The sequence below is a fragment of the Hippoglossus hippoglossus genome, chromosome 13 (genome assembly GCF_009819705.1).
Source record: "Hippoglossus hippoglossus isolate fHipHip1 chromosome 13, fHipHip1.pri, whole genome shotgun sequence".
In the NCBI taxonomy this organism is placed as follows: Eukaryota; Metazoa; Chordata; class Actinopteri; order Pleuronectiformes; family Pleuronectidae; genus Hippoglossus; species Hippoglossus hippoglossus.
In genome coordinates this window covers 2,621,859-2,649,044 of record NC_047163.1, presented here as the reverse complement: position 1 = coordinate 2,649,044, position 27,186 = coordinate 2,621,859, and the positions used below count along the sequence as shown (strand labels likewise).

At 42.8% G+C, this 27,186-nt stretch overlaps 5 protein-coding genes and 2 long non-coding RNA genes across 14 annotated transcripts in view; 3 read left to right on the top strand and 4 right to left on the bottom strand.

The window, feature by feature from the left end:
• Positions 1 to 8,436, top strand: part of kcnk6 (potassium channel, subfamily K, member 6) — a 9,431-nt gene extending 995 nt beyond the window's left edge. The window contains exons 2-3 of the mRNA XM_034605132.1: positions 3,769 to 4,161; positions 8,114 to 8,436. Coding sequence (XP_034461023.1) covers positions 3,769 to 4,161; positions 8,114 to 8,364 — 644 coding nt within the window. The 3' untranslated portion in view covers positions 8,365 to 8,436. The remainder of the gene's footprint in view (positions 1 to 3,768; positions 4,162 to 8,113) is intronic.
• Positions 1 to 21,449, bottom strand: part of blvrb (biliverdin reductase B) — a 23,598-nt gene extending 2,149 nt beyond the window's left edge. Inside the window, exons 1-7 of one of the 2 annotated variants that reach the window (XR_004615901.1) lie at positions 21,242 to 21,448; positions 19,755 to 19,916; positions 18,786 to 18,875; positions 18,501 to 18,632; positions 17,892 to 18,124; positions 14,816 to 14,818; positions 6,470 to 6,477 (exon numbers count right to left, since the gene is read on the bottom strand). Coding sequence is in view for 1 of the 2 variants with exons in the window: in XM_034605148.1 (XP_034461039.1) it covers positions 17,970 to 18,124; positions 18,501 to 18,632; positions 18,786 to 18,875; positions 19,755 to 19,916; positions 21,242 to 21,326 (624 nt within the window). In the remaining variant the exon portion in view is untranslated. Of the gene's footprint in view, positions 1 to 6,469; positions 6,478 to 14,815; positions 14,819 to 17,544; positions 17,772 to 17,891; positions 18,125 to 18,500; positions 18,633 to 18,785; positions 18,876 to 19,754; positions 19,917 to 21,241 lie in introns of those variants that run through there. The other variant, XM_034605148.1, reaches the window with a different exon arrangement.
• The window catches only part of si:ch211-14c7.2, a 432,059-nt gene that overhangs the window by 16,628 nt on the left and 388,245 nt on the right, over positions 1 to 27,186 (top strand). The gene's annotated exons all lie outside the window — the stretch shown is intronic.
• On the bottom strand, positions 6,283 to 27,186 carry LOC117773331. Its single transcript, XR_004615906.1, has 3 exons — positions 27,175 to 27,186; positions 15,898 to 15,901; positions 6,283 to 6,361 (listed from the first exon to the last, which is right to left on the bottom strand). It is a non-coding gene; the product is annotated as an uncharacterized LOC117773331 (long non-coding RNA).
• sertad3 (SERTA domain containing 3) lies at positions 9,720 to 15,735 on the bottom strand. Of its 4 annotated transcripts, none has more exons than XM_034605127.1 (3): positions 14,606 to 14,818; positions 12,163 to 12,566; positions 9,720 to 12,051 (listed from the first exon to the last, which is right to left on the bottom strand). In XM_034605127.1, exons 2-3 carry the CDS (start codon positions 12,557 to 12,559, stop codon positions 11,483 to 11,485), a joined length of 966 nt encoding a protein of 321 aa, XP_034461018.1. In that variant the 5' UTR covers positions 12,560 to 12,566; positions 14,606 to 14,818; the 3' UTR covers positions 9,720 to 11,482. The 4 variants fall into 4 exon arrangements, with proteins under 4 accessions (XP_034461018.1, XP_034461019.1, XP_034461017.1 ...); XM_034605128.1 differs by having other exon boundaries at positions 9,720 to 12,048; XM_034605126.1 differs by lacking the exon at positions 14,606 to 14,818 and adding an exon at positions 15,438 to 15,735 and having other exon boundaries at positions 9,720 to 12,566.
• On the bottom strand, positions 22,460 to 24,973 carry LOC117773328. Its single transcript, XR_004615903.1, has 5 exons — positions 24,835 to 24,973; positions 23,357 to 23,808; positions 23,031 to 23,119; positions 22,662 to 22,998; positions 22,460 to 22,549 (listed from the first exon to the last, which is right to left on the bottom strand). It is a non-coding gene; the product is annotated as an uncharacterized LOC117773328 (long non-coding RNA).
• The window catches only part of LOC117773272 (spectrin beta chain, non-erythrocytic 1-like), a 750,817-nt gene continuing 748,465 nt past the window's right edge, over positions 24,835 to 27,186 (top strand). For all 4 annotated transcript variants that reach the window (XR_004615891.1, XM_034605032.1, XM_034605031.1 and 1 more), the window contains exon 1: positions 24,835 to 25,184. The gene's annotated coding sequence lies outside the window, so the exon portion shown is untranslated. The remainder of the gene's footprint in view (positions 25,185 to 27,186) is intronic.

Here is a 27,186-nt window from a genome sequence, read left to right as displayed (position 1 = left end):
CTGCACTGATGCTACATGCACATCCACACACTTGCAGCACATTTTACCCTCATCACGGTCGAGTGGAGGCAAAGAATCAAATCTCAGGGTAATTGTCCATCTTCAGCTGATTCAACTTTGACCTCAGACGTGATCATTCCAGCAGTTTGGACCCAAAGTATAAAAACACAACACAAACAGATGAGAAGTTTGTTTGTCGTTTGGTTTGTGAGCTTCACATTGTTCACTGTTGGCTCCTGATGAAATAAACACGATGCACAGTTTAAACGTCCAAAAACTAAACTGAGCGATGATAAAAAAAAAGTATTTTGTTCCCACTTCCATTAAGATTTGAAGTGGTGGCAGTTAAATGCTGCATTGGTGGAACGTTGTTTACATGCTTACACTCGTAAGTTGCACTGTTGAACTCGTAGTGGGTTGTTCTTAATGCATCAGTGTTATTGTTGTTTTAATCTAATTATATGTAGTTTATGCTCTATATTGTTTGTTCTTCATTGTTAGCACATCAGTTTATGGTGCTTGTGGTTCTTCCGCATGACGTAGGGGCAGACAGGAAACTAGCTGGAAGGAAACACTGTACCTAATATGCACAACCACAACACCACTAATCTCTCATCACCAAACACCTCAGATCAAACGAGCCAATAAATTTCAGTCGAGAGCTGAAAACAAACCTTCGAGTTTAGAGGCTGCAGGAGGATTTCACCTGCAGCAGAGAATCATGAAGAAACTATAGATTGAAGAAGATAACAGCCGCTGTTACAACCTGCAAACACACGTCCACAGGTCACAGAGGAAAAGAGGTTTTTAAATGTATTGTGATGAAATGAAATCCATAAAACAGTGAAGATTAAAAGATGTTGATATCTATAAGGAAGGTAGAGTCGAGTGTCGAGTGGTATGATGGGAAATGTAGGATCCAGGTGAAAAGACAGGATATCTCCACCTCTACTAATCTGTAAAGTGTCCCACGAGCAGGGAATCATCTTCCTGGATGAATCCTAAATTGCTTATGTCGCCTCTTTATTGCCTCCGTCAAGGACGTTATGTTTTGTCTGATTTGTCTGTTGGAATCACACAAAAGCTATTGATGGATCACCATGAAGCTCCATGAAGGAAGTGGTGTGGGTCCGTGAAGAATCCTTTAAAGTTAGCGTGTGTATCTGGATCAGGGAGTGGATGCAAGAGATGGGACGTTGGATTTCTCAAAGAATAACTCATGGTTCTTGATTTTTTTTTTTTTTTTTTTAAAGAACCAGGCACATTCAGGGGACTGATATTTATGTGTGTGTGTAATTTGGTGCGGATCCAAATAAAAGTCTGGATCTCGTGAATTTAAATGTGGTTTCATAAGGAGACAGTTGGGCCTCGGTGGAGATGTGAACTCTTGTCATTCTGGTTTGTAACTCAGTCGAGATTATCACAGATCCGACTTTAACAGAAGTCCTTGATATTAGATCTGATCTGTGTGGTGTCTCGACGGCAGTCGAGACACCACACAGATCAGTGCAGGTTTCCGTCAGTGCAGGTTTCCGAGCGACACAGTTGTATTTTCCCCCTTCAACACCCACATTGTTTCAGTGGTAAAAAATGCACTTGCACCCATCTGGGCTCCCGTGGGCGTGTTGGTCTCAGAATGAGCTTGTGTTCAGGCAAGTTTCTGTCTGAGGCGACTGCACGTTTGACTAATTAAATCCTATTTGGGTTCACAAAACACACAAAAACACACACAAGCAGCTCAGTGTAAATCCCTTCATCTGTTAGATCATGAAAATAAAACCTTATGTCTGCAGCGACAGGACTAAAGACCCGAGAGTCGGAGACGTGGTCATAAGACGAAGAGTTTTAGTTTTGTTCCACAAAGAAATGTGTGTTTCTGTTTGTGTTGTGGAAGAAGTTAGGAGCTGATTTACCACCAGGACAAATCTTATATAATAATAGAACTTTATTCATACAAAACTAAATCTAAACATAACTTGTTGTGTTTTTTAACATCCGGAGAAAGTTGGTATAAGTGTGTGTTTGCTGTTTTTAACCTGCTTCACATTCAGACACTGATTCTGAAACCTGCCGATACAAAGTACGGATCAGATGACGACTTGTAAAATGTATTTTAACAGCTGTGAAGTTTGTTGTTTGGTCTGTTTCTGCTGAAGTCTTACATACGGGACATGTCTCTGTTTTACTTGTGGGACTTTCCGGCTAATATCTCTAATATACTGTAAAGACGTGGTTCCATCGGTGCAGAGATTCACGTACTCGCAGATGTTCGACTGTGTTTTCTGCTGAATCTGATGATTTTTTGATGTTGGTGTTGAACATCTGTATTCACATCCATTGTAGAAGCAGTTTAGTGGATCTTTGCTCCTAATTCACATTCTCTTTACAAAGTTTCCCGGCTGCTCTGTTTGTTCAGCTGAAGTTTTGATCTGTGTCACAGTGAACTGACGCCCTTAACTTGTTGTATTTCCTGTTGAATCAGGACGTTGAGGTAAAACACACAGCGGTGCAGGTGCAGCACGTTGGAAACATGAACTGGAACGTCTCCCCCGGTTAATAGAAGAGGCGGGAGTTTTAAAGCTGTGAATTTAGTTTTTTAGATTATTCAATGACAAGAAAATAACGAAACTCTGCTTCTTCTAGAAAATCAAAACCGGACAGGAAGTAACTAAGGTTCTGATTCACAGCAAAACCAGCAGTTTTCTTGTGTTTGAGTCCAGGATTTATTTATTTATTTATTTATGACTTGTCCTCCTAGAGATTTAAAGGAAGAGTTGGTGAGTTGTCTCTGAAGCCGTTTGAGATCAAAGCCGGTGTCTGTGGCCCTCGCAGATCTGTAATAAACATAACCAATCATTTCTTACAGACAGAATGAAAGGATTGGTTTGAGGACAGGAGGAGGGGGGGGGAATCGATTGCATATTCTCAGAGTGCTTTACCAGGATTACCAGCCGTGGCTTTAAGTGCTGGTGCACATTGACGAAGCTGATCATCAAAGTCCTGGTGTTTCCCAATGAGAGAGATTTCTCTCAACCAGACGCTCGCACTGAGGAAATGAGTCATGCTTGAGTGAAAAAAGAAAGTACAGATATTTGCACATATAACAATTAAGATAAGAAGTTAAATTACTAACACTACATTAAGTACAGATGCATGAAAAATGCACATAAGTACAGTAGAGAAGTAAATGTACTTTCTTGCATCCGACCACTGGGTAGCGACGCCCGGGGGATTTCCAGACTGGTCATGCTCGACTTTCTGAATTGGTTTCATCGATTTTAAAGATTCGTACAGAATGGAATGATTTCATGTCATTGAAACTTTATGGACGCAGCAGCTCGTGACTGGGTTGGATGGAGAATACTGGTGGATAATTGATGTTGCAGGTTCTACATGTCGACTCACTGGGAATTAGTCACAGAGTCGTTGTATGTGGAACACGATGCGATGCTGTTGCATTCAGGGTCACTTAAGTTAATTCTGTATATTTCTATTTGAAGCACGTGTCAAAAATATTAATGTTATTATTATTAATGGTGGGAAAACTGTATAAATATGTTTAGGGTGCGTTTCAGGTTCCTCTTGTACAGGATGATATTTATATTTACACTCAGGACAGTGTGTGGAATCGAGTCACTGTGGTTTAAATAATTTGAAATGGATAATAATAAAACAGGTTTTAAACAGAAAAGCAGGAAATCACAGGCACCTTCTGTCCAGTGTATAACGATGTTCTCTCCTCCTCTGTCTCTCCCTCTTCACCTCCAGGTTATGGGCACACCACTCCTCTGTCCGACACGGGGAAGGCCTTCTCCATCCTCTACGCCCTGATAGGAGTCCCCTTCACCATGCTGGTCCTCACCGCCTGCGTCCAGAGGCTCATGTTCCCTCTGGTCCTCGCTCCCGTCGGCCTCCTGCAGCGTTCGGGGATGGAGCCTCGGCCGGCCACCGCCGTCCACTTCCTGTTGCTGCTGGTCCTCGTGGTGCTGTGCTTCTTCGTGGCCCCGGCCGCGGTGTTCAGCACGTTGGAGGTGTCCTGGTCCTTCTTGGATGGCGTGTACTTCAGCTTCATCTCGCTGTGCACCATCGGACTTGGGGATTTCGTTCCGGGGATGCAGCCTGGACAGAAGTACAGGCAGCTGTACCAGGTCTCTGTCATGGGTGAGTACATTGGTGGATATGTCCCTCGTAGATTAGGAGCCAAATTGGATGTGTTATGGCTGAGAAGATCAGACTGAAGATCAGACTGAAGAGACGAGGACAGAGATCAGACCATGTGTCTTTTTATTTTTATTGAGATAATACGTGTCTTCTTGTCCCGTTTCCCTCTGCTGAGGTCAGAGTGCGTCTCCTGTCTCTCAGCTACTCTCACTCAGCGTCTCACTGATGTTTTGGTCATTGTTCATGTGTTTGACAAGAAGGTGTTGTCTCATTATGACGCTGGACTCAGTGACGTTAATATCAGTCACTGTTTACTGAGCCCAGAGTCTGAGGCAACAAATTAGCTTTTAATGCAGCCGCAGTGTTTGTTAATGTGGATGGATCAGAGTGACTCACTCCAGAGAAGTTTAGATTCGCTGCTGGTCCAGTTTCGGTTTGAAACATCCCCGGCTGGTTTGTAGTCGTGACAGAACAAAACATTTAAAATTTTGATTACGCAGTCGTCCTCGTTCACTTCTTATCGATAACGACTCGACTACGAGCAGCGAAGGCAGAACGTTGCTGCCGCTGACTGTCGTGACGGTTCCACCTCGTCGTCAGGGCAAGAATAGAAATCCTTGGTGGAACTTTTCAACATTGTCGTTCCTTGTTTGTTGTATTTTCTGTAACTTAACAACCAGCTGCAGAGTAAATGATTTGCTTTTTTATGATACCGGTGCTAAATCAACTTTAAGAATGGATTATTTATTCCTAAGGCAAATTGAACTTATTAACAGTTTAAAGTATACTTAACTTAAATATACAAATATAATAAGTGCAGAATTCTTCATAAATGTATGTAACAAAATTAGAAATAAAACCTAAAACAACTACAAGAATGAACACGGAGCATTTTCAGATGTGTTGGTAAAGACGGAGATTTTCACTAACAAGCTACTGAGAAGCTTGTGTGGGTGGAGGTCATTTAAGTTTTTAAAATGCCTCATTTAAAAAACTCTATTCTAAAACTAACATTATCGTGAAGACAGAGTCTCACTCACACTTGAAATGTATCATAGACGTGTTAATATATTCCAGTGCCCGGCCTCAACGTCACTCACTGTCAAAGTCTGTGTGTCGTTGACAGTATTTTGTCAGGATGTCAGAAAATAAAAGATTTGTTCCTGAAGGAAACGACTGCATAAACAGTTTGTTTATGCAGCCTTGTGTAACCTGCAGCGTCAGCAGATTTGAGGGGAAAAGCTCGAGATATTAAAGTTTGAGTCTTTTCTCGTCTCCTCCTCGTCCCAACATGTTGATGGAAGACGACCTCAGAGGGTCTCTGACCTGTAGGAGCTCCACAGAGGACTTTGTTACGAGCAGGTTCCCGTTGTGTTTGTCTTGTGCACTTGGACGAGAACACATGCAAACACGTGAATGTGCAGCTCTGCCAATGATTTCACTTTGTTCCACTGATCTGCAGGTGACGGTAACATGTTCAAATGTACAGGAACACGCAAACAAGGACAGAAGAAGATTCAGTAGAATTTGTAAAAGCTTAAAATCTTTCTGGGTCCATGTCGCAACTTCTCAGAAAGTTTTGTTGAAATACAAACAAACAAACAGCTTCACGGGGGTGAAAACATAACCTCCTGAGAGCAGATTCAAACAGTGATACCATTCAGAAGAGCATGTGACCTGGACCCTTCATCCAGTAGCAGCAGTGTGTCGTCCTGACGGGTTCGACAGGAACATGTTGTTTATCTGGGTAGAAACCGTTCTCGTCCTTATGATCAGATGTTCAACACAAATGTGCTTCTTCATGAATCTCTGCTCCGGACCCGGGGGGGGGGGTTCTCCCCTCTTGTTTAGAACAAGGGTCACATGATGGAGGTTATTTTCATACTCATGCTCTTGTTTTTCGGCCTCTGTGTGAGTGAGTGAGTGTTTTCACTCTAATGGAATCGGGCCTGGAATGATGCTTTTGTCTAAAAGTAGACGAGCTGTTTGTTTTTGTTCCAGACTCTATAAGTGAATATCTGACAAAGCAGGCTTATAGTGAGGAGGCTGGTCTGTTGTATTCAGGACTGACAAAATCATCTGCAGCAAATTCACCAAAGCCATTTTTAGACATGACCTCCAGAAAGTGTCTGGAGATATGGGTCTGGACATTTCTTTCCCATATGAAGCAGCAGCAGGAGGTTGTCGGGTCCGACTCGTTCTGCTGTGGAAAGATGAGTGTTGTTGTTTACAGCTCATCCACACCGGCGTCGGCCTTCATCACTCTGGAATCTCCTCGTCTTTCCAAGTTGACGTCTTCGTCTTCTACGTGTACGGCTCCTCCTCTTCATCCTGAGATATTTTCGTTCTTCCAGTTTCACTGTCGCTGGGTTTTCCCTCTCCGTCCTTTCTCGTCTAATCCCCTGACTCCAGGTCGGCAGGAGGCCCGGCGGTTCACACGGAGCAGCCGGGTTGTTGCCTCGTCATACCGGCTGTGTTACATAATCATGATGTAGGTCGGGTCAGATTAACCCAAACTGCCCCTGCAGGTTCTGAGGAGGATTAGGGATCCGGGCCTGTTGTTCTCGCAGCCTGATGACGGGACGCCTCGTGAAGCCGCTGTGGTTTTTTCCAGCTGAAGTGATCACGTTGTAAATAACAACACATCTGCAGCTGCTAAATGAAAGTGAAGCCGACTATGATGAAGAGGTTGTTTCATTCATCACAACCCGCATCAGGAAATCTCTTGTATTCCTGATCTTCTCTTATTCTGTTGTCAAACTGAAGTTTACAGGAGGTCAAGAGCGTTTGTTAGAGGAGGAAGTGAAGGCTTCATATAATAGATATTCTGAACCTGAAGTTATAAAATATACAGACCTCCAACATGTCGCTCAGTAAAGTATTGATGACGCAAAGTTCAAGTGAGCAAGACGCACAAAACTGCTGTTCGAGGTTTTTTACCATTTCTAGTGACTCGTTGAACAGCAAATATTTTGTGAAGTTTGAACCGTCAAAGTCCTTGAACTCATCATGTGTTGTTCACCTTGAAGAGGTCACAACGTGGAGAAATATAAACAGTATAATATTTAAACCTCTTTGATTCAAGTACTGTCATTAACTAGAATATCAGTCGAGCTCAAAGCTCACAGCTCAGTCTCAGTCTCGATAATTTTAAAGAAAGTGGTTAAAAAAAACACTCCTGGATCTGCCACCGGGCTGAAAACATAACCTCCTGACTTTCTTTATCTGTTGCTGTTTAATCAAACTCCAGGTTCGTTGCATTGAATAGTTTTTCAGGCCTGAATCTGTCCTCGTGAAACCTGCAGATAGAAAAACAGCCTCTCGTGTTGTCCTGTGTCCCTCGGGATTTCCTCTGCACCTCATTTCCTGTAAACTTCCCGCAGTAACGGTCCAGTTCGGGGTCCAGGCCTCTGTAATCCGACCCCCCCCCCCCCCCCCCCCCCCCCCCCCCAGTTGACCCACTTGTGCAGTGAGACACTATTGTCCAGGACCTGTGGTTATTTGGGGCAGTTTAGTGCAAACATGTGACAGAGGAGAACCTCGTGGCTTTAAGGCAAACACAGGAATCTGAGCAGGAAAAACAAATGTTGAGCAGAGTTAGTTTTCACCCTCTTGCTACTACAACTAGAGGGCGCTGTTCACATTTCTACACAGTACTCTAAATGGCGACCTTTATATTATAACATATTTTTAATTTAGATTTTTTAATATTACCAGCTCCAGACATTTCTTACATACTGCAGTCAGCCACCAGGGGGCAATCGAGACGCCTTGGCTTCATTTTTGGGAAGCTGTCATGTCGACCATCTTTATTTAGAGTCTAAAGTTCTTATCCAAACCTTCTGATGTTTGCATTGTATCAGACAGAGTGAGGCAGCTTCAGGTAAAATAATCTTTTTGCAAATGTAAGTAACCTCCTGTGACACCTGTGTCTCTCTGCTGCCCCCTGCAGTCTACCTGTTTGTGGGTCTGATGATGATGTACCTCCTGCTGCGCACCTTCCACAAAATGGCCGACCTGCACGGCCTGACCACCTTCCTGCAGCTGCCGCGCTGCGAGGAGTCCGACCAGGAAGAGGACCGCGAGCCCATCGTGGAGAGCAAACGTGACGACCAGGCGCCGCCTTACCTGATGGACAAAGCCGCCAGTAAGCCCCTGGAGCCGGGCTCCCAGCCCTCGTACAACACCATCAACAAGGGCTGAGCTGTGTGGCGGCGGAGAAAGGAAACAGAAGCTCTACCTCTGCCGATCCCTCGGTCTTAAAGCAGCAATAAACCCCCCCCCCCCACCGGTCGGCTGAATCTGAATTCCTCTCATTTTGTTTCCCTGAGAAGAGAGCGGAGCGATAACGAGGAGTTGAGATGAGAGTTTTGAGATTCAGCCAAGGTGAGAGGACGGACGGACAGCGTGATTGGTCGTGACATCACTTCCTGCACATGTAAAAGGACTTTGCTAAACTGACGACGGCAGCCCGCCTCGGCCAAAAGGCCCAAATGTTCCTGTTAAACACTGGTGTCTCACAGAATCTGCCTCGGCGTCGCACATGAACCAAAACTGTAGCTACATGGTGGTTTGTTTGATTTCACTTTTATCCTGCGTGTTTCTTTTGTTTTCTTGTCACGTTTATTCTTGTGCCGTAGGATTGGGTCGCTCGTTCAGGACTAACAAATATTTAATTCATAAAAAACGGCTGAAACTAAAACTTCACATTTTATGAAAATCTTATCTAATCTGTAGTTGTTTTTGTTTTTCTTTGAGGGGCGTGTATCGCTCAGCTCCTCCTCTTTATGTGTCACACGTGCACATCACGGTCCAAACGCCTGCAGACGTTTCACTGCACCGTCAACTCGTGTTTATGATTCTCTGGCTGGTTCGGCCTTGACTTGCTTTTGCACAACTTTAATGCATCTTCAGCATGAACTAATTAGTCTGTTGCAATTTTAGGTCTAAAATACAGTTCTAATTGGGATCTGAGCTTTTCAGATCTGGAACCTGTTTCTTATTTAATCAGATTTCATTTGTAAACGTTGCAACAGCCTTTAAAAAGCACAGAAACTACAGAGGAGCCGTGTGTTTGCTGCAGGACATGTTCTGTCCTCCTTTATGGTGCCGCCCCCTGGTGTCTGCATGTGGGCAGTGCCACGCCTCCAGAACAGTAGCTAATAAAATAGGGTTAAAGGGTCGCAATAGAGGGACTGCAGAGGAGAAGACGATGGAAAAGAAGTGTTTCATTGTGGTGATTGAGGACGTGAACGATGAAAAACCAAATGTTTCTGTAACGTGTGATTCACAGTGCATGGACCTGATCCATCAGAGGAGAAACGAACACTTGAAATGCACTTTAAAGATCACACCAGTTGTTGTAGTCGAACAGGTTCATTACATCCTGATACTGTAACATGAAGTTGTTCATGTGTATGTTGTTGTTGTTTAGCAATGTCATGTATTCATATTGGAAAAATAAATTAAATAAAGTGTCCTTGTATTGCGTCGTCCTGCTGCTCCCCCCCCCCCCCCCTTTGAGACACTTTTCTGCTAAAAATCCAAATAAAGCACAATTTCATTTTCACGTTTTATTAAAAACATCAGTACAAGTACAACATTTACCTTCTTTTTAAAAAAGTCTAAATACATAGTATCTGAGCATTCTGCCCCCAATTTTAAAACATAACCATTAAAATATTTGTAGAGAAAATAAAAGTTAATAAAAATAACTGCCATAACAGAATATTAATAAACCAGTATTGAATGGTCAAACATGGAACATTAAATTACTCATCTTGTTAACAACAACATGCAGATTCGTAGAGTAGTTTTGAGACGACGTCCCTGCTGTAGAAATCTAACAAACACCCCCCCCATCACGTGGTTACAGCAGTGTTGGTTAAACCGACAGATCAACATCTAGAACCAATGACGTTACAGTTCACACTCCTTCTTTTCAACAGGACATTGAACAGGACCACACTTTACCTAACGGGTCTGACGAGGGACAATTGGGCCAAGTCTTACCTGTAATGTAACATTTAAATAAATACAGAGTAAAACATAAACCACATGGCACCAGATTTTAAATGCATATCATTAACAAAAGTGCAATATTTCAGATGCAAACTAAACTAAACTTCTACATCTGTATAACAGAAGTGGTTGAGTAGTGGTCGTGACTTTAAATAACGTGACACCTACAGGGTGGGGGGGGCCTGTACTGTCGAGGCTCTTTGAATAAAAGCACCTTTTAAAAGATGTTGAATACTCGTGTGCGTGGAACCGTGACAGGACGACGACGGGTTCCTGTGGTTCCTCAGCTGCACTCAGATCCTCTCTGAGAGGAAACGTGTGGGATGAAACTTATTCTAGTTTCACTTCTCACATGAGACATGATTTGACTGTCAGCTGGTTTAAACATGTTTTTTAAGAGTTGGGCTTTTTTCCAAAGAGCAATATGGAAGGACGACTTTTTTCTTTACTGCGAATACAGAATGAAATGTAATTATAATGTACCTCCAACTTCTGGTTACTAAAGTATAACTGGTGATACTCAAGAAAAGTGTCAAGAATTAAACACGATTAAAACTTTCAGTTTCATTTCTTCTTCTTTGCTAACTGCACAAAATACTGGTTCTTCTGGATTTCTTCTCCTGGTCGAGCCACTTTAATCACTCAAAGTTTTCAAGCTACTGTTTCCCTGTTCGGACCTGAACCTGATTCCCTCCGTTTTACAACCAACTGATAAATATGAGGTTAAAGAATTTCTTCACAGAAGATTTGACCAATAACTTTAGTGTTTCCACCAGGTTCCTCCCACACCAGCCGGATCACATCCTCTCCTAACGTTTCACTCTGGTTCTAAAGGAATTCGTCCCACGTCTCCTGGACGAACACCAGGACTTCACAAACTGCGAGATAACACTGAACTTCACTATTTCCAATTATCTGAGTCACACTGGAATTAGTAATAAAACGCATTTCTACAGTTCATTATGCAGTGACTCACTGACTTGATTCTCACCCTCAGTCGATCTCCATTTTAGCAGAAACACAAATCCTTCCTGTTAAGGACTTGCTGTCAAATGCATCACAGCTTCTTTTGTATTTTCTGTCTTAAACATGAACCACTTCTACCTCTCAATAACATTATTACTACTTTCTACAGCCTCTAATACATCGCTCATTGAGCAGTTATATATATATGAACAGCAAAGAGAACATTGGACATGTTTGACAGTCCATTTGAAGAATTCAGATTTTGTTCACTTTAGTTAGTTACATGGTGTTCAGGTGACTTCCTGTTTAGGGTATGATGAAGCTGACGAGTCTCTCAGGACTCCACCAGGATCTCCATCAGGTGCTCCAGCTCCAGTCCTTCTCTTGCATGATTGTGGCCGGAGAAGAGAGAAGACGGTGGCGAGGAGAGAGAAGGCGAAGAGGACGACGAGGAAGACATCGGGCTGAATGAGGAGAAAGAAGGCAGACACTTCAGATTCTGGTTGAGCGAGAGGGAGAAGGGGTGCGAGGAGGGAGAGAAAGGCGGCAGGTAGCGGAGAAGATCCTCCCCGGCTGGGAATCCACCTCCACTGCCTCTGAGCCCAAGCACTCCCATGTCTCTCTCCAGCAGGGATGTGTCTATGTCCTGGAACAGATCTTCCACGGTGAGATCGCTGAGGTAGCTGGACCACATCACCTCCACGTTGCTATCCCGCACCCTGCACTCCTCCTGCGGCTCCCAGCTGCCCCCCCCATAACCCCTGACTCCCTGTTTTACCCACGCTGCACTTCCCTCCGGGGACCTCGACAGGTTCTCCAAGGAGCGGAGGGGCGACCGCGGAGCTGCCTGAGGGCTCCCGTCAATGGTGGAGTCCAGTGCGGAGAGAATGGAGGAAATGGCTGCTGAAAGGGAGAAATCAGGATCAGTGGTCATCGACCCCCAGTCCTCGTCTTCGTCTCCTAAAGACAGGGGAACATTTGATGTATACGAGTGGCAGCTTGCCGGACACCTACTTGTAACACAACTTGATGAGTAACCAGAGGAAACCACGGGGCCGGTGGAAAGTGCTGAGTGGCCGTTAATCACCGCTTCTGCAGGTTGGTGTCTTGCTGAAGGAACTCCGGTGAAAATACTCTCCTCCTCTTCTTGCGCCTGGAGCTCAGATGAAGAGCCGCCTGGTGAAACCTCCACAGACGGCGCTCCGCAGGCCTCCAGGCTGATCTGCCGCAGCGTGTTGGCGATCAGCACCGACCTCCGCAGGCTGGGCTCCGGCAGCTCCTGGCCTCGCTGATACTTGCTCAGGGAAACGGAGAACACAAACTGTCGCTGGCTCTCCCAGGTCAGGCTGCTCCTGTCGGAAACCTCCACGTCCTCCGGTGGGAATTTGCGCTTCTGCCCCTTCATGATCATCTTCACACTGCAAGAGAAGAGAGGAACTGTTGAAATGACCTGAAATAGGGTTATAAATTATTTACTGTAATCATTTTGTAAATGATCCGTTTCTCCTCAGTAAAGGAACGAGGGATTTTAAATAACAAGAACTTAATTACAGAATAAGAATGGAATAGTTGTCACATAAACAGATATGACAAACTGTACGTGGAGGTCTGGGCAATAAGGACAAAAAGATTCAAGATAAAACAGAGTTTATATCGGTAATTATCCCAATACACATCACATTATTTTGCTCTTTAGTGAGGCTGTGGTTTTAAACTCTTATTTATGAGAAGAGAATGACAAAAACTATTTTTTAAAGCTAATTGGCCTATTTTAAATCTGAGGTAGACCAATTATGTGTTGTGCCTCCTCACTGTTCTTTAGTGTTATATATATATATATATATATATACACACATATTGATCCTTTGTTATGTTGGTATAGATGAAAGTTATGTTGAGATAATTATTGATGTTGATCCCTAAATATACAAACAACGATTTTTATTGGCCTCACGATAAATTGATCAGGTTGTAATAAATAGTTGACACAGTTTATAAAATAAAAACATGAACGGACGATAAACACAGATGCAAAGCAAATGGTTGGAAGGACGACATGAACTAATGTAGATAAATAAGAGCAGATAATTCATGGAGACAGAAGCTAAACTATAAAATCATTATTACATATTTTTGTACAATATAGAGCAAAGGTAGACAACATATTTATAGATATACAGTAAGCTGGTTAAGTATAAGATTATTATTAATGAATGACTTATGGAGAATGTTTAATATTTCTTCTCACTTCTTTTTGAATTTGTATATTATATCATTAAGTGTTTGTATTTTATCATCACTGTTTGTTAATAATGAATAGATCAGATAACTTATTACTAGATATTATAATTAACTCTACTACTGATAACACAATCATTAATAATAACTATGTTGTCCCATGGTGATAGTTTAAGTTTAGTTTTTAATAGATTAGTTTAGTTGGAATAGTTTTGGTTATAGGTTTGGAATAAGTTCAGTTTAGAATAGTTTAAGTTTAGTTTAGTTTGGAATAGTTTATGTTTAGTGTTTAGTTTGGAATAGGTTAAGTTTAGTTTAATTTTGGATAGTTTAAGTATAGTTTAGAATAGTTTAAGTTTAGTTTGGAATGGTTTAAGTTTAGTTTAGTTTGGGATAGTTTAGGTTATACGTTTGGAATAAGTTTAGTTTACGTTTAGTTAAGTTGAGAATAGTTTAAGTTTACTTTGGAATAGGTTTAGTTTAGTTTTAAGTTTAGTTTAGAATAGTTTAGTTTGGAATGGGTTTAGTTTAGTAGAGAATAGTTTTAGTTTAGTTTAGAATAGTTTAGGTTATACGTTTGGAACAAGTTTAGATTAGGTTTAGTTGAGAATAGTCAAAGTTTAGTTTAGTTCGTAATAGTTTTAGTTTGGAATAGTTTAGTTTAGTTGAGAATAGTTAAAGTTTAGTTCAGTTTGGGATAGTTTAGGTTATACGTTTGGAACAAGTTTAGATTAGGTTTAGTTGAGAATAGTCAAAGTTTAGTTTAGTTCGTAATAGTTTAGTTGAGAATAGTTTAGTTGAGAATAGTTAAAGTTTAGTTTAGGTCGGAACAGTTTAGTTGAGAATAGTTTTAGTTTGGAATAGTTTAGCTTAGTTGAGAATAGTTAAAGTTTAGTTCAGTTTTAGTTTAGTTTAGGTTATACGTTTGGAACACGTTTAGATTAGGTTGAGTTGAGAACAGTTAAAGTTGAGTTTGGAACAGTTAAAGTTAGTTGTGTAAGAAGTGACGGGACCACTGGGTCCATGTTGGGGGATGTAACGTTAGTTTCACGGCGCAGGAGGGAAACAGCCACTTTCTGTAAAACGCCATTAAAACAACTTTACAACCTCATTAACCAAACTCGGTTCAAACGTCCCAGTTAAAACCAAACGACCCGAAACCAGAATGAAAACCACTGAACTCCAACCGGGTTTTTAAAAAGTCTTTAAACCGACAGACCTGTTAAATCACGTCTCCGCCGTTACTCTTCCTCCTCTTCTTCCTCTTCCTCTTCTTCCTCTTCTTCTTCTTCTTCGACGGTGGGAAACTAATCGATCGATCGCGTCGCAGCTTTTCAACTCGTTCAGAAAACAAGTCTTATCGTTTAAAAAAACCAGGATCCTGGTTCAAACCGGTTTAAATCGTCGCCGCAGACTTCCAGGAACCGACTGGCTCTTCTCCCGCTCGTGATTTGAGTTTTTACGCCAAAACGTCTACAGTTGGGGGCTGGAGCCGACGCGGGGCATTCTGGGTAGTGGAGTTTCACCGCGGTGCATTCCAATGCAGGAACTTCCAGACTACAAATCCGCTTCAGACGCACGTTTGACAAGTTAATTAACAAATGTAACGACTCCAGATTAATGAGTATGTCACGTAGAGCTGCAGATTCACCCGCGGCCTCATTCAGCAGCAGCCGAACAGGAGTGTTGAGCTTGTTTTTATGGGATTTACATAACAGTGCTTCCTAAGTGATTAGATCAACCACGACAGGGCAGGGATCACTGATCTGACAGGTCACTTTCAACAGTCAATATAAGACAGAAGTGTAAAACCACATCCCAAACTTTACACAGAGTCAGAATGTTTTAGTCAAAGTCACAAAAACAAAGTTTAAATACAAGTTTCTGTGAGATAACAAAGGCTTCAACTTCTGAGAGGATCGATAATCAAAAGATAGAGATTTAAAAATACAGGTCACACAGAGAGCAAAACAAAAGTCTGCATCATTTTGAACTCTAATTAAAACTGTGCACTAGTTCAAATCGAACTTCACGCAGAGACGTGTATTTACCTGAGAGCTGCAGGGACACGGTCAGTGAGCTGATCAACATGTCACTCTTTATTTTCTGTTTCAGTTTAAATTCCATCAACACTCAAGACAAGAAGCAGAAGAAGCAGCAGAGTCCAGACTCCTCCTCTGTTTGAATAGAGGACAAACTGAGGGAAATAACATCAAGTTAGAGGAAGATACAGCCACTGCTTCTGGTCTTTTTCAAAATAAACTCCCGGGAACGTCTGCTACAACCCAGTAAGTAATAAGATATATGATATGAGAATCCTTTATTGGATTGTGCTGCATCCTAATTGTTTTTACACACATTGTGCACTGTGTGTAGATTTCCTTTTCCTTATTAAGCTAATAAATCCAAACTGGCACAATTTCAGAGTGTTTTATTTATGTTTAAATACATTTGCATCTCTCATATCTCTCATATCCTTGTAAAACAATAAAAAATAATCAACGAAAAAACCACGCTAATACTTTATTAGTCCAACTATGGTACAACTTCCTGTGTTCCAGCATCGAGGAAGAGGATAGTAAAAATAAACACTCAGTAAAAGTAATAAAGATACAACGTAAACACAAGTAAATATAATGTAAACAGATCAGATATATGTGAAATTGAAAATGCACAGGGAGAATTAATGATTGTGATGGTTGTACACCAGCAGCAACACAACACAATACAATACAACTCAATAAAATACAATAGGATAGAATATATGTTTTTTTTTCTTTTCGATTTTGCAGATTGAACCATCTCACTCACTTCTCTTCTCACTTCTGACGATTTAATTCATTAGTTTTATGTCTTGTAGTTTTCATACAGAAAAATCTATTTGTAGTCGATGCAGTTTTCATCAAAACAAACCCCCAAGATTTGTATAAGAAATGTGGAAGCAGCGACTTAAATCACTGTGTTTTCACTGATGAGCATAAATATATTTATTATTAATAATATTTTAAACCCCTCTCTACGTCCAGCTTTTATTTTTGAGGGGAGATATGACGTGTTTCCGATGCTGTGCTGCCTCTGCTTGGTTCACTTGACTCGTTTCAGTCAGGAGGAGTCACTACACGTGCATCTGACTGCGGAGTGACGTGAGGTGAAGTGTGGGAGAAGCAGCAGGTCCACACCAGTGGTTCCCTGAAGTCAGTGTGAACATCACCATCTAACACACATTCAGTTACACAAGGACCGTCCATAGGTAGAGACAGTTATAACTCATATCACATGTTATTCTGTGAAAAGACATTTCACAAATTACTTCCTTAATCTAACTTAGTTGTGTATTTAAGTTCTGTGGACAATGTAAGTAATGTTAAAGGTAATCAAGCATTACCCTGAAGATTTGCTGTTATGAATTAAAAAAGTTTAATAAATGAAATATGGAAACGACTTTACTGAGGTTACAGAGGTTTGTGGGGTGATTTATTCTGAAATGTTTCTTATCCTGATGCTACTTGAGCTCCTTCAGTGATTAGATCTACCTGGGTAACTGTTCCTCTGTAATACTACTACTAAGAAGAAGAAGAAGAAGAATATTAATAAGAACAATAATAACTATAGTTATATAGCAAGTGTTTCCCAATAAAACAGATGCAGTGCTAAAATCCATAACACAAAATATAACAAGATCAAATTTTATTATTGTTTTCAACCATAATACTACATACAATAAAGTGAGTCTTATGAGGAGATTTAAAAGAAGGTTTGCTTGTCTGAGATCTGTATGAACAGCAAGAGCCCAGTGCACGAGTCACTGTGTTAGTGCAGTGCAGCCCTGATGGAGGATCTCAGGCAGCGATCAGGTAAACAGAGGGGGAGCAGATTGCAGATAGAAGCAGGAGCCGAACCATTAAAGGCTTTAAAAACAACAGTGAAATCTTAAAATCATTTGTAAAACTCACAGGTGTTTCCAGTTGTTATTGTGGTCGCTTCTCTCAGTATGTGTTTAAGGCCTGGCAGTAGTTTGAAGTATAAAAGTTTGAGAACCACTGTTCTATAGAGTAAATTACTGTTCAGAGTTTTATTATATAATTTAGTCACAGCCCAGCTGTTGCTGTACATTGGTCTGAGCTCGGTCACATGACACTCTACTCTTTCACCAACACAGTTTGTACAATAAAGTGTTTTATTTTTTAAACAACTGTAAAAAGGGAGGCGACTGTCGGCCTCACATGACAAACGGTTCCATGGAGGAGAACAGATCATTCAATAGGAACAGATCATGTGACAGCACAGAGGTGATGTTAAGAAATGCACACAGCTACAGAGCGAAAGCAGCTGTGCAGCCTGGCACTGGTTTTAAAACACCTCCGATTATTAAAAATTGAATTATTATAAATCAACAACAAGCTTAAAAAGCTGCTCAATCATTATTATGGAAGTGAAAACAGCAAAGCAAAGAAGAACAAACATATTTCTACAAACATATTTCTATAATTTATGTCTCAGCACACGAAGAAAAATAAAAGTAAAATAAACAAGAAAAGGAATCTCTTCAGCACGTGGATGAAATCAGCCGGGTTGGTTCAGGATCATTTGTACTCTCCCCAAAGTCCGACAGTCTTGCCGTCCCACTCTGAGGTGGACAGACACTTGACGAAGAAATGTCCCAGGTCGTGTTTGGAGATGGCTCTTCCCTTTAGCATGTTCTCTGCTGTCAGGTAACGCTCCGTCAGAGGAAGGTCGTCTGGAGAGAGCGAGACAATAAGAGACGCTTTTCACAGTAAAATAACCATTAAAACAGAAAAGTTCAAATCAATGGTAAGATTTCATTTGGGACAAAAGGAGGTGAGTCGACAGTCTGTAAACACTTTCTCTGTTAAAGACAAAAATCTATGCACTGACCTCTCTGTGTTTTTCCCCCTTTTGTACGTAATGCATTTTAGTAGACTCTTTTATTTATTCATTTACTTTTGTTGATGTCACTTTTATTCTTTTTTGGAGTTGAGATTTGAGGTTTTGTGTCGTATTGTTTAAAATCTACTTGGAATCCATTTTGTGTCATGAGCCTGGCTCACTGTGGGTCGTTTTAGCAGCAACAGGAGTTTGTACTTCCTACGTACTGTCGATGTGAGGAGGCATGACGGCCACGTAGTCCAGCTCGGACGCTCTCAACACCGTGTACATCCTGTCGTGGTCCTCTGTCAGGGGAACCATACGGAGTGGGACCTTGGAGCGATCCCACAGCAGGAAGGCTGGGAGAGAGGAGGAGGAGGATGAATAGGAGGAGGAGGAGGAGGAAGAATGGAGATATAGAGGAGGAAACCTAGGAAAACATTCATATCATACACATGAGCTTCAAATACACTCTCCATCTCTGTGGTTACCACAGCGAGTCGTACTCGTACCTGACATGCAGCCGACCACTTTACGGATCCCTCGAGCTCTCATGGCCTCCACGATGTTCTTGGTGCCTTCAGACATCATGGTGGTTGGGCCTGATGGACGCACGTCAGAAAAAAACATTGTGACGATGTGGAAAGTAAGTCAACAATTAAAAACTGAGTGTAGTTCTCAGGCCGTGACACTCTACATTTGCTCCACTTTATTTCATTAAAGAGTAAAGTACACACATGAAAAGATTAAGATTAAAAGCTTAAAATGTTTATACAACTTGTATCTTTATATTTGCACATTTATTAAACAGCCTCATGTTTTTTTTAGTATTTCTATTTTCATTTTATTTATTATAGATTCTGTTTCTATTCTAATTTGTATTTCTTATTACATTTTCCACTTGTGCTGCTGTGTCAATTTAGAATTTCCACTACAGAGGATCAATAAAGGTACATCTTCTAATCTTATCTTATCTAAATCCTCCTTAGTATTGTATATATGCTGTTATTCCGGTTGTGTCACACTAACACAATGATGTCACACTGGGTTGAATGTTGGGTTATCAGTCTTATGGCGACCTCTAGTGAATATTTTTAATTTTTACACAATTAAATTGTGTAAAAGCAATCCTCCTTTTGGAAGGCAAACTTTGTCAGTTACATGAAAATGGGTGAAATTTAACAATCTGTGCACAAATGCATGGAGAAGAGAAATGCTGCAGCTTCAGGAGAGAAAATTCCAAACCACTGTGACAAGATCACAAGCCAGAATCAAGGGCCTTTAAACTATCTGAATTAGATTCAGTAAAGTCAGAGTTTAGTCTTTTTCAACCACATAGAAGAATCCGAAGCTTAAGTGAAGAATCACTGGGAAACCCAAAAACTCTACGATCATTCTGATAGTGCATTGTATAGGGTGAGATAAATAAAAAAACAGGTGTCCTTCTCTTCTGTTGTTTGGTTGTGTGTTTTTCTTCTTACTCAGGTCACTATGCGTGCCCAGGATGATGATGACAGCGTCCTGGCCCTCCATGGTCGTCCTCACGTCCTCTTTATTCAGGACGTCTCCCACCACCACTCTGGACGCCCTGTGGTCAGCAGGCAGCTTGGCGGGGTCCCGCACCAGCACCGTCACATTGTACCCTGGGGGGAGGGACACGTGGAAACTAAACAGGTCACCAATTTCCCAGTGAAAAACCTATAGATCTCGATGAAAAGAATCAGGCACAATTATGTGACTGATATCTTTGATTGTGTGAAATTCCCTGGATTGATCTTTCAGGGACTGTTGGGCCTTGGCACAGACGTGTGACGGCCATTTTATCCCTTATAGGGAGAAGGTGTGTTATTCACATGGAAACATTGACAGTAAATTCAACTTCTTCAAACTCAACATGGAATAAGAGTCTAGTCCAGAAGCTGTGTAATAAGGACTCCATCCTGTGCAGGCGAGATAGTGACATCTTCTACTATCAGCTGTCTGTGCCACGCTGTGACTCAGCACATTGCTGCTCTGTAACGTCTAGCGTGACTCAACAGTTTTTTTTTAGCGGGAGGAGAGGAAATGAAAATGCTGCTGAATCAAATGAATCTTGTGACACGATGTGTGATTTGTGTCAGTGTGGGTTTGCCTGTGTTTTGCATTTGTGAGTCTTTCAGCAGGAAATTGAGCCAATTACAGCAGAGACTTGCAGTTAGAGTCATATTCCAATGTGACTTTATGAATGAAGACAAACATGGGCAATACTACGTTCAAGTTTACACGAAGAAGACATTTCTCATATTAAAATTGTTAGTCTTCAAAAGCATTAAAAGTAGGACTGAAAAATATGGACAAAATCAAATATCACCATATTTTGTTCACATCTTAATACAGTTACTGCGATAAATCATTTATTGATCTTTCAGATGATTCCTGGTTCTCGTGCACTACTGAAAGTTTGGATGGATGTTATGCATAAAGTGAAATGTGAAAAACCCCAAGTTAAGCTATAACCTGCTCTATAACAATTACACCATTAGTAAAAATAATTAAGATATTACATTGATTTACTACCCCATAGTTAATCTATGGCAGAAGCAGATGACCACACATTGAGTCTCCTAATCCTAAAATTAATTAAATCCAATAACAATAATATATATTTATAAATCCATGTGTCTTAATATTGTTCATCTTATCTTGGCTCAACTCCTGTTGTTTTTAATGTGCGTCTTTACTTGACCAATAATCATAATATTTAAAAGAAGAAATTATCATATTATAATCGATCATCCGATGCAAACCTATTATAATGTAAATCTATTATCACTTGATTATTGATTAGAGCTTCACAGGTTGATCTCTTTGTTTAACTCCTGTTCGGATCAGTGAACTTTGACCGACACCACTTCTTCTTCATATCAAGTCAATAAACTGAACCGAACACGTCAGAGTCACGTTAGCAGATGTTAGCAGATGTTCTCACCTGCAGCCACCGCCAGGGGCAGAGTCGCCAGCCCGCTCATTCCCGTGGCCCCGAAGATCAACACGTTCTTGATGGACTCGGACATGTTCGGTCAGAGACGAGGAGCAGGACTCAGCAGCGACTTGTCCGACTCTCTGCGGTTTGACGGACACTCACTTCAAAACACTCTCACGTGTCACCATATATAACCGCGCAGAGACACGCCCCCTTTAGCTCACACTTCCGCATCCCAGACTCCTCCTCCCGCCAGCCTGGACGCAGCCATGTTAAAGTGACACTGCACGTGTGTGGGTTTTAAACTGTCAACTTAATTATCAATGAAATATATCAATGCTGCTTTCAATATCACATTTATTCAAAAATAAATAATCTACATTTAAAGGTTGAACGTGTGTTATAACGCCACCTAGTGTTCCACACCGCTGCGAGGCCAATGCTTGCTGGGAGTCAACCGCTTGGGACATATCTACGTCATGACATTTCTATGTATATGAAAAAGTTCTCTAATCAAAGGTGGGCGGCCCCAAATCTGTGCAGAAGCTAAACCCCTGAACCATCACATCCTCTATGAGTCGTCTCTTACAACTCCACAAACTAAACGTACGCGTGTCGTACAACATTTTTCAGTTTGCTCCCTAAATTACACTAACGAGATCAAACAGAAACAAGGGAACAAAGACATGAAGCTTGGTTTAAAAACGTGTGGTGTCCGTTTCTGGTTTGGTGAAGAATTCAGGCTTTAAGACGTGAGAGGAGCAGGATCATCGCTGCAGTCAGTTTTCTTCACCTGTTATTGTTTTGATTTAACAAAAGAGACGTAGCAGTCGTATGAACTCTGATAAACATCTGTGTGAACCACTGGATTTCATTTAGCTTCATCACTGATCAATGGCTTCATGAGTCGGACGTGGAATTCTGCACAATTCATCTCACAGACCATGATAGGAACTAAAGTTATTGTTCAAAATCATGCAAATCCAACTAGTGTGTATGAAAATTTGTATTTTGATGCAGATTCACAAGGAGAAAAGTAAATACATTTCAGTTAAGTAAATAAATCTGTCAGAAGATGAGTCTGTGTTGGATGACAGAAGAGATTAGGATGACGTCCGGCGTCTAAAGAGAAAACTGAGGAACCTCCTTTCTTTCTTTTTCAGTACTTTCCTCTCCTCTTTCTTCTTCAGTTCTTTCCTTCTCCTTCTTCTGCTCTCTCTCCAGTTGCTCTTAATTTTCTTGCTTCTTCTCTTTCTTCTCCTTTTCCTCCTTTTTGACCTCCAGCTTGTACTAATCGGTCTTCAAGGCGAGTTCCTTAAAAAGACAGAGACAACATAAGTTTCAGCATTTTCTTCTTCAGAATCTCAACAAGAAACAAACCTACAATCCATATATTTCAAATCTAAAATGATCTGATGCAACGTACCTGAAGCTCAATATTCTGCAGGATCAGGAGTTTTACTTCTTCCTCCATCTTTCTCTCTTTTTCCACGGAGTCCTCCTGCTCAGCAGACAACGTCTCCTCCGTCTCCCTGATCTGGTTCATCAGATCCTCCCTCTGCTGGAAGCTGGCCTCCTGATCCAGGACGCTGCTCCTCAGCTTCTCCTCACAGAGCTTCAAATATCACCTTCCACTCATTTTCAACTCTCTGGTTCTCCTGCTGCTGGAGCTCAAGATCAGAGATCAGGGATACGTCTTCTTCCTCCTTTACTTTCATCATCGTCTTCATATCTCCGAGCTCCCGCTGAAGCTCCTGCGTTTTCTGCAGCCAGCTTCATGTTCTCCCTCTTTGACTCCTGGAGGACTCGGTGGAGGGTCCACAGCTTCTTCCTGATGCTGCACCTGATGTGTTGGGTAACATCAGGATGCATTTGTCCAAGTGACTGAAAGACACAAATACGCACAACAGTTAAAACACAGTCCCATCCTGACTTCAGATACACAAAGAGACAGGAGCTGTTTCATCTGATTCACTGATCCGACTGGATTTTGTCATTTACAACATTTGCTTTTAAAGACTGTCCTATTTAAAATTATCTTTTTAATAAAATAAATCAAAGGTGGTTTTAAGAAGTAAAAGTAAGGCTTTAGAATACTTCTCCTGCTTAGAAGAAACTTACTTCGTCTCTTGTTCGTCGCAGTTGATCCACTTCATGTTGGTTGGAGATGCTGTTTCTCACCAGTAGGGGGTGCTGCCGCCCACTCACTTCCTGCGGTCTTGTTGAATACCCCCTGGTGGCTGGTTGCAGTGTGGGTCATAATTCCGGCCTCCTCCATGTAGGCAAATGGGACATGAACCACAGTAAAGAGTAACGTCTGATAATAAGTTGTTTTTTGTCATTTTAGGTTGTTCTTATGATGTTGATGTATTAATGTCCCTGGTAAGTTTGATTTGTCATTTGATGCCACAAAACGAGGTGAAAAGGTCACGATTGACACCTGACACTGACTCATGATTGGTCAAGCGTGTATATGGGCGGGACCTCAATCCCGTGGCTCCATCCCGATTGCTGCTGCGCAGACAAATGCACAAGATGGCGGCCTTTGAATCCGGGATAGTTTGGCTCCATTTCTGGGAAGAGGGAAGAAGGAGAGATGAGGAGTTTAAGGTTAAACCTCTTTTACGTCCATTTCAATGGTACGACAAATCTAACTGATACCAGCAGTGTGTTGGTCTGACGGTGGCTAACTGTTGGTGGCTAACAATTGGCTAGCTGGTGTTGCAATATCCTAGCAATATTTGAACTTATAATTAGTACGTATAATTAGGTAGATGCATTATTTAACCCTTCTATTGGTCGACCCTCATATTTGTTTTTATTTCTACTGTTTGTCCGGCGGGAAAAGGAATCAACGTTTTTAGAGTGACGGACCGACATCAGTCTGCTTTACAGCAGATGTACCATATCACTCCTCTCCTCCCTCCCTCCCTCCCTCCCTCCCTCCTCTCTCCCTCCTCTCTCCTTCTCCTCCTCTCTCCCTCCTCCTCTCCTCCCTCCCTCTCTCCCTCTCCTCCTCCCTTCTCTTTCCTCCCTCCTCCCTCTCCTCTCTCCATCCTCCCTCCCTCCCTCCACTATCCCCCCTCCTCCCTCCTCTCCCCCTCCTCTCCTCTTCCCTCCTCTCCTCCCCCCTCCTCCCTCCTCTCCCGCTCATCTCTCCTCTCCCCCTCCTCTCCTCTCCTCCCCTCCTCCCCCAACCTCCTCTCCTCCCTCCTCTCCACCTCCCCCCTTCCTCCTCTCCCCCTCCTCTCTCTCCCGTCCTCTCCTCTCCTCTCCTCCCTCCTCTCCCCCTCCTCTCTCTCCCATCCTCTCCTCCTGTCCTCTTCCCTCCTCTCCTCCCCCCTCCTCTCTCCTCCTCCCTCCCTCCCCCCTCTCCTCTCCTCTCCTCCTCCTCTCTCCTCCTCCCTCCCTCCCCCCTCTCCTCGCCTCCCTCCTCTCCTCTCCTCTCCCCCTCCTCTCTCCTCCTCCCTCCCTCCTCTCCTCTCCTCTCCCCCTCCTCTCTCCTCCTCCCTCCCTCCCTCCCCCCTCTCCTCTCCTCCCTCCTCCCTCCTCTCCTCTCTGCTCTCTGCACTGATGCTGATATTTCAGTGCAGCCTCACCAGTGGAGAGGAGGAGGTGGAGGAGGTGGTCGCTGTGTCAGGTGGAAACACGGACCTCTATGGATCATCACCTCCTTCCAGCACCGGCTCACATCCTCGGCAGCACCGACAGCGTCTCCTGGCCGGCGGTCACCGCTGCAGGGACGCAGCTCCCCTTCCTCCGCCGACACTCCGCGTCTCCCCGGTGCAGACTCCCCGGACCTGTCCTGTAAACACCCAGACGAAGGAGGACTAACCGAGGAGGAATAAAAAGCTCCTCCATTGACAAACCGCTGTCCTCATCGATTCAGCCCGTCTTGGTAGAGGAGGACAAAACCAACCCCCCCAGGAAGCTGCCACAGAAGCCGAAGGTAAGGCCGACAGATTGATGACAGGATGCCTCCTCTCTCCGTTCCGTGCACTCGTCCCCTGCAGGGGGAGCGAGGAGGAGGTGCGCGGTGTTTTGTTGCGGGGACGCCGGCCTGCATTTGGGTGCAGGGTACCGCAGTGATCCGGCGGAGGGACGCGCGGTTTCACGCATTATTTCACCGACACGCGTTACACGATGCACGCGTGGGGACGTGTTTGCGGAGCCTGCCGGAGCTCGTCGTCTCGTTTTGGCAGATGAACGGGTGCAGAGGCCTAGTGTCGGGGCTGCAGGGAGAGGATGCATGTTCCCGGCTCGGTCCTGCATCAGAACGTATAACTTTAAATCACCGAGGGGCCGCTTGGTTCGATTCTCGATCCGCTGCAAACAAACAACCACAACTTTCCCCCGAATCTCTGCGGCAATGCTTAAAATACTGAACCCCTGCAGGAAGTTAAATTGTGTCTGTGACCTCAGATTACTTCCCACAATCAAGGGGTGGATTTAGCTCTTCTGTTGAGGGGAGGGGGGGTAATAAATTCCTGATGATGGTGTGCTTTAGTGAGACCAGGCCAGCAGCAGCACAAGGAGCAGATGCACTGGAGCCTGTCAGGTCCTAACGTGCAGTGTTTGATCACAGCTGCAGTGGAAAGTGACCTCAGATATCTGCTTATTACACATTAGGAATCTGCAGCTACTCATCCAGATGTGTGGTTGACTGGTGCAAGGTGTGTGTGTGTGTGTGTGTGTGTGTGTGTGTGTGTGTGTGTGTGTGTGTGTGTGTGTGTGTGTGATGGTGGAGAGAAAAGAGAAAACACACAAGCAGCAACTATATTGTGATTTTGCTTTAATTCACTTACTTCATAATGGATTATACTGCAGGTAAAGAAGTGACTCTCATGCTTTCCGTTGTTTGCAGTAGCTCAGATGGAAAGTTTTTAACCTTGTATTTAATGGAAGATAAAGTCTTTCTGTTACACACACACACACACACGCTCATCAGTTTGGTTTATTTAGTGAATTTACTCCACCTGATGGTTTCATGTCTCGTCTCATTTCTACGATACTAAACTAGATATGTTATATTCAACATTTTGTTCCCATTGACACCTTCAGGTGACCCTGGCACTATTATACCTTTCTACATCTGGTGCTAATAACAGAACCCAATCATTTTTAGTAACTTTTACAGTGCTTAATATTATACGATATAGTGTACATACACATATTGTACATATTATCAAGGTCAAACGTTAAAAAAATACAAAGATATGGATTTTTAACGATTACTGGTGCATCTCCCAGAACACTGCACAGCTCAGCTTTAGTATGGAGTCCCTCTCCTGCTTGTCGTCATCATGTTCTCTGGATGATGAGCGGCCTCCTCTCCTGGACTCTGACGCTCTCTGCTGCCGCTCTGTTGTTCGTCCCACCACAAGGTGACTGTTAGGAATAAGACTCGTGGTCCTGCCAACTCAGAACTGGGCGGCGGCTGCTGCACTTGCTTACAGATGTTGTTTCACTCTGCTGGGGTGAAGCGAGTGGAAGAGACTCAATGCAGTGTGTAAAGTGCACACTGTGTGTAGTCCCAGTGAGGGAGCCTGTGTGTGTGTGTGTGTGTGTGTGTGTGTGTGTGTGTGTGTGTGTGTGTGTGTGTGTGTGTGTGTGTGTGTGTGTGTGTGTGTGTGTGTGTGTGTGTCTGTGTGTGTGTCTGTGCAATAGAGCGAGAGAACCTCCATCCCTGGAACATCAGCCCCGGTTTCTGATATTTTTGCAAAGTGAGATCCTCCTGGATCAAATTTACTATAAATCTTTATAACAGTCAAATTCAAGGTTGGCGTAGGTTCTCACAGAGCAGCTCATTGTACCAAATATCATACAGACTATCAAATACATTGAGTTGACATTTTTATGCCAGCTGTTGGCTGGTGAATACAACTGAACGTGTGCATCACTGCTTTGTATTTGACACGGAAATGAGAAATATATACGACACAGGAGGAACA

Bases quoted from the DNA above. Each gene is read 5' to 3' on its own strand.
- sertad3 (XM_034605126.1), bottom strand. From the start codon at position 12,559: ATGATCATGAAGGGGCAGAAGCGCAAATTCCCACCGGAGGACGTGGAG.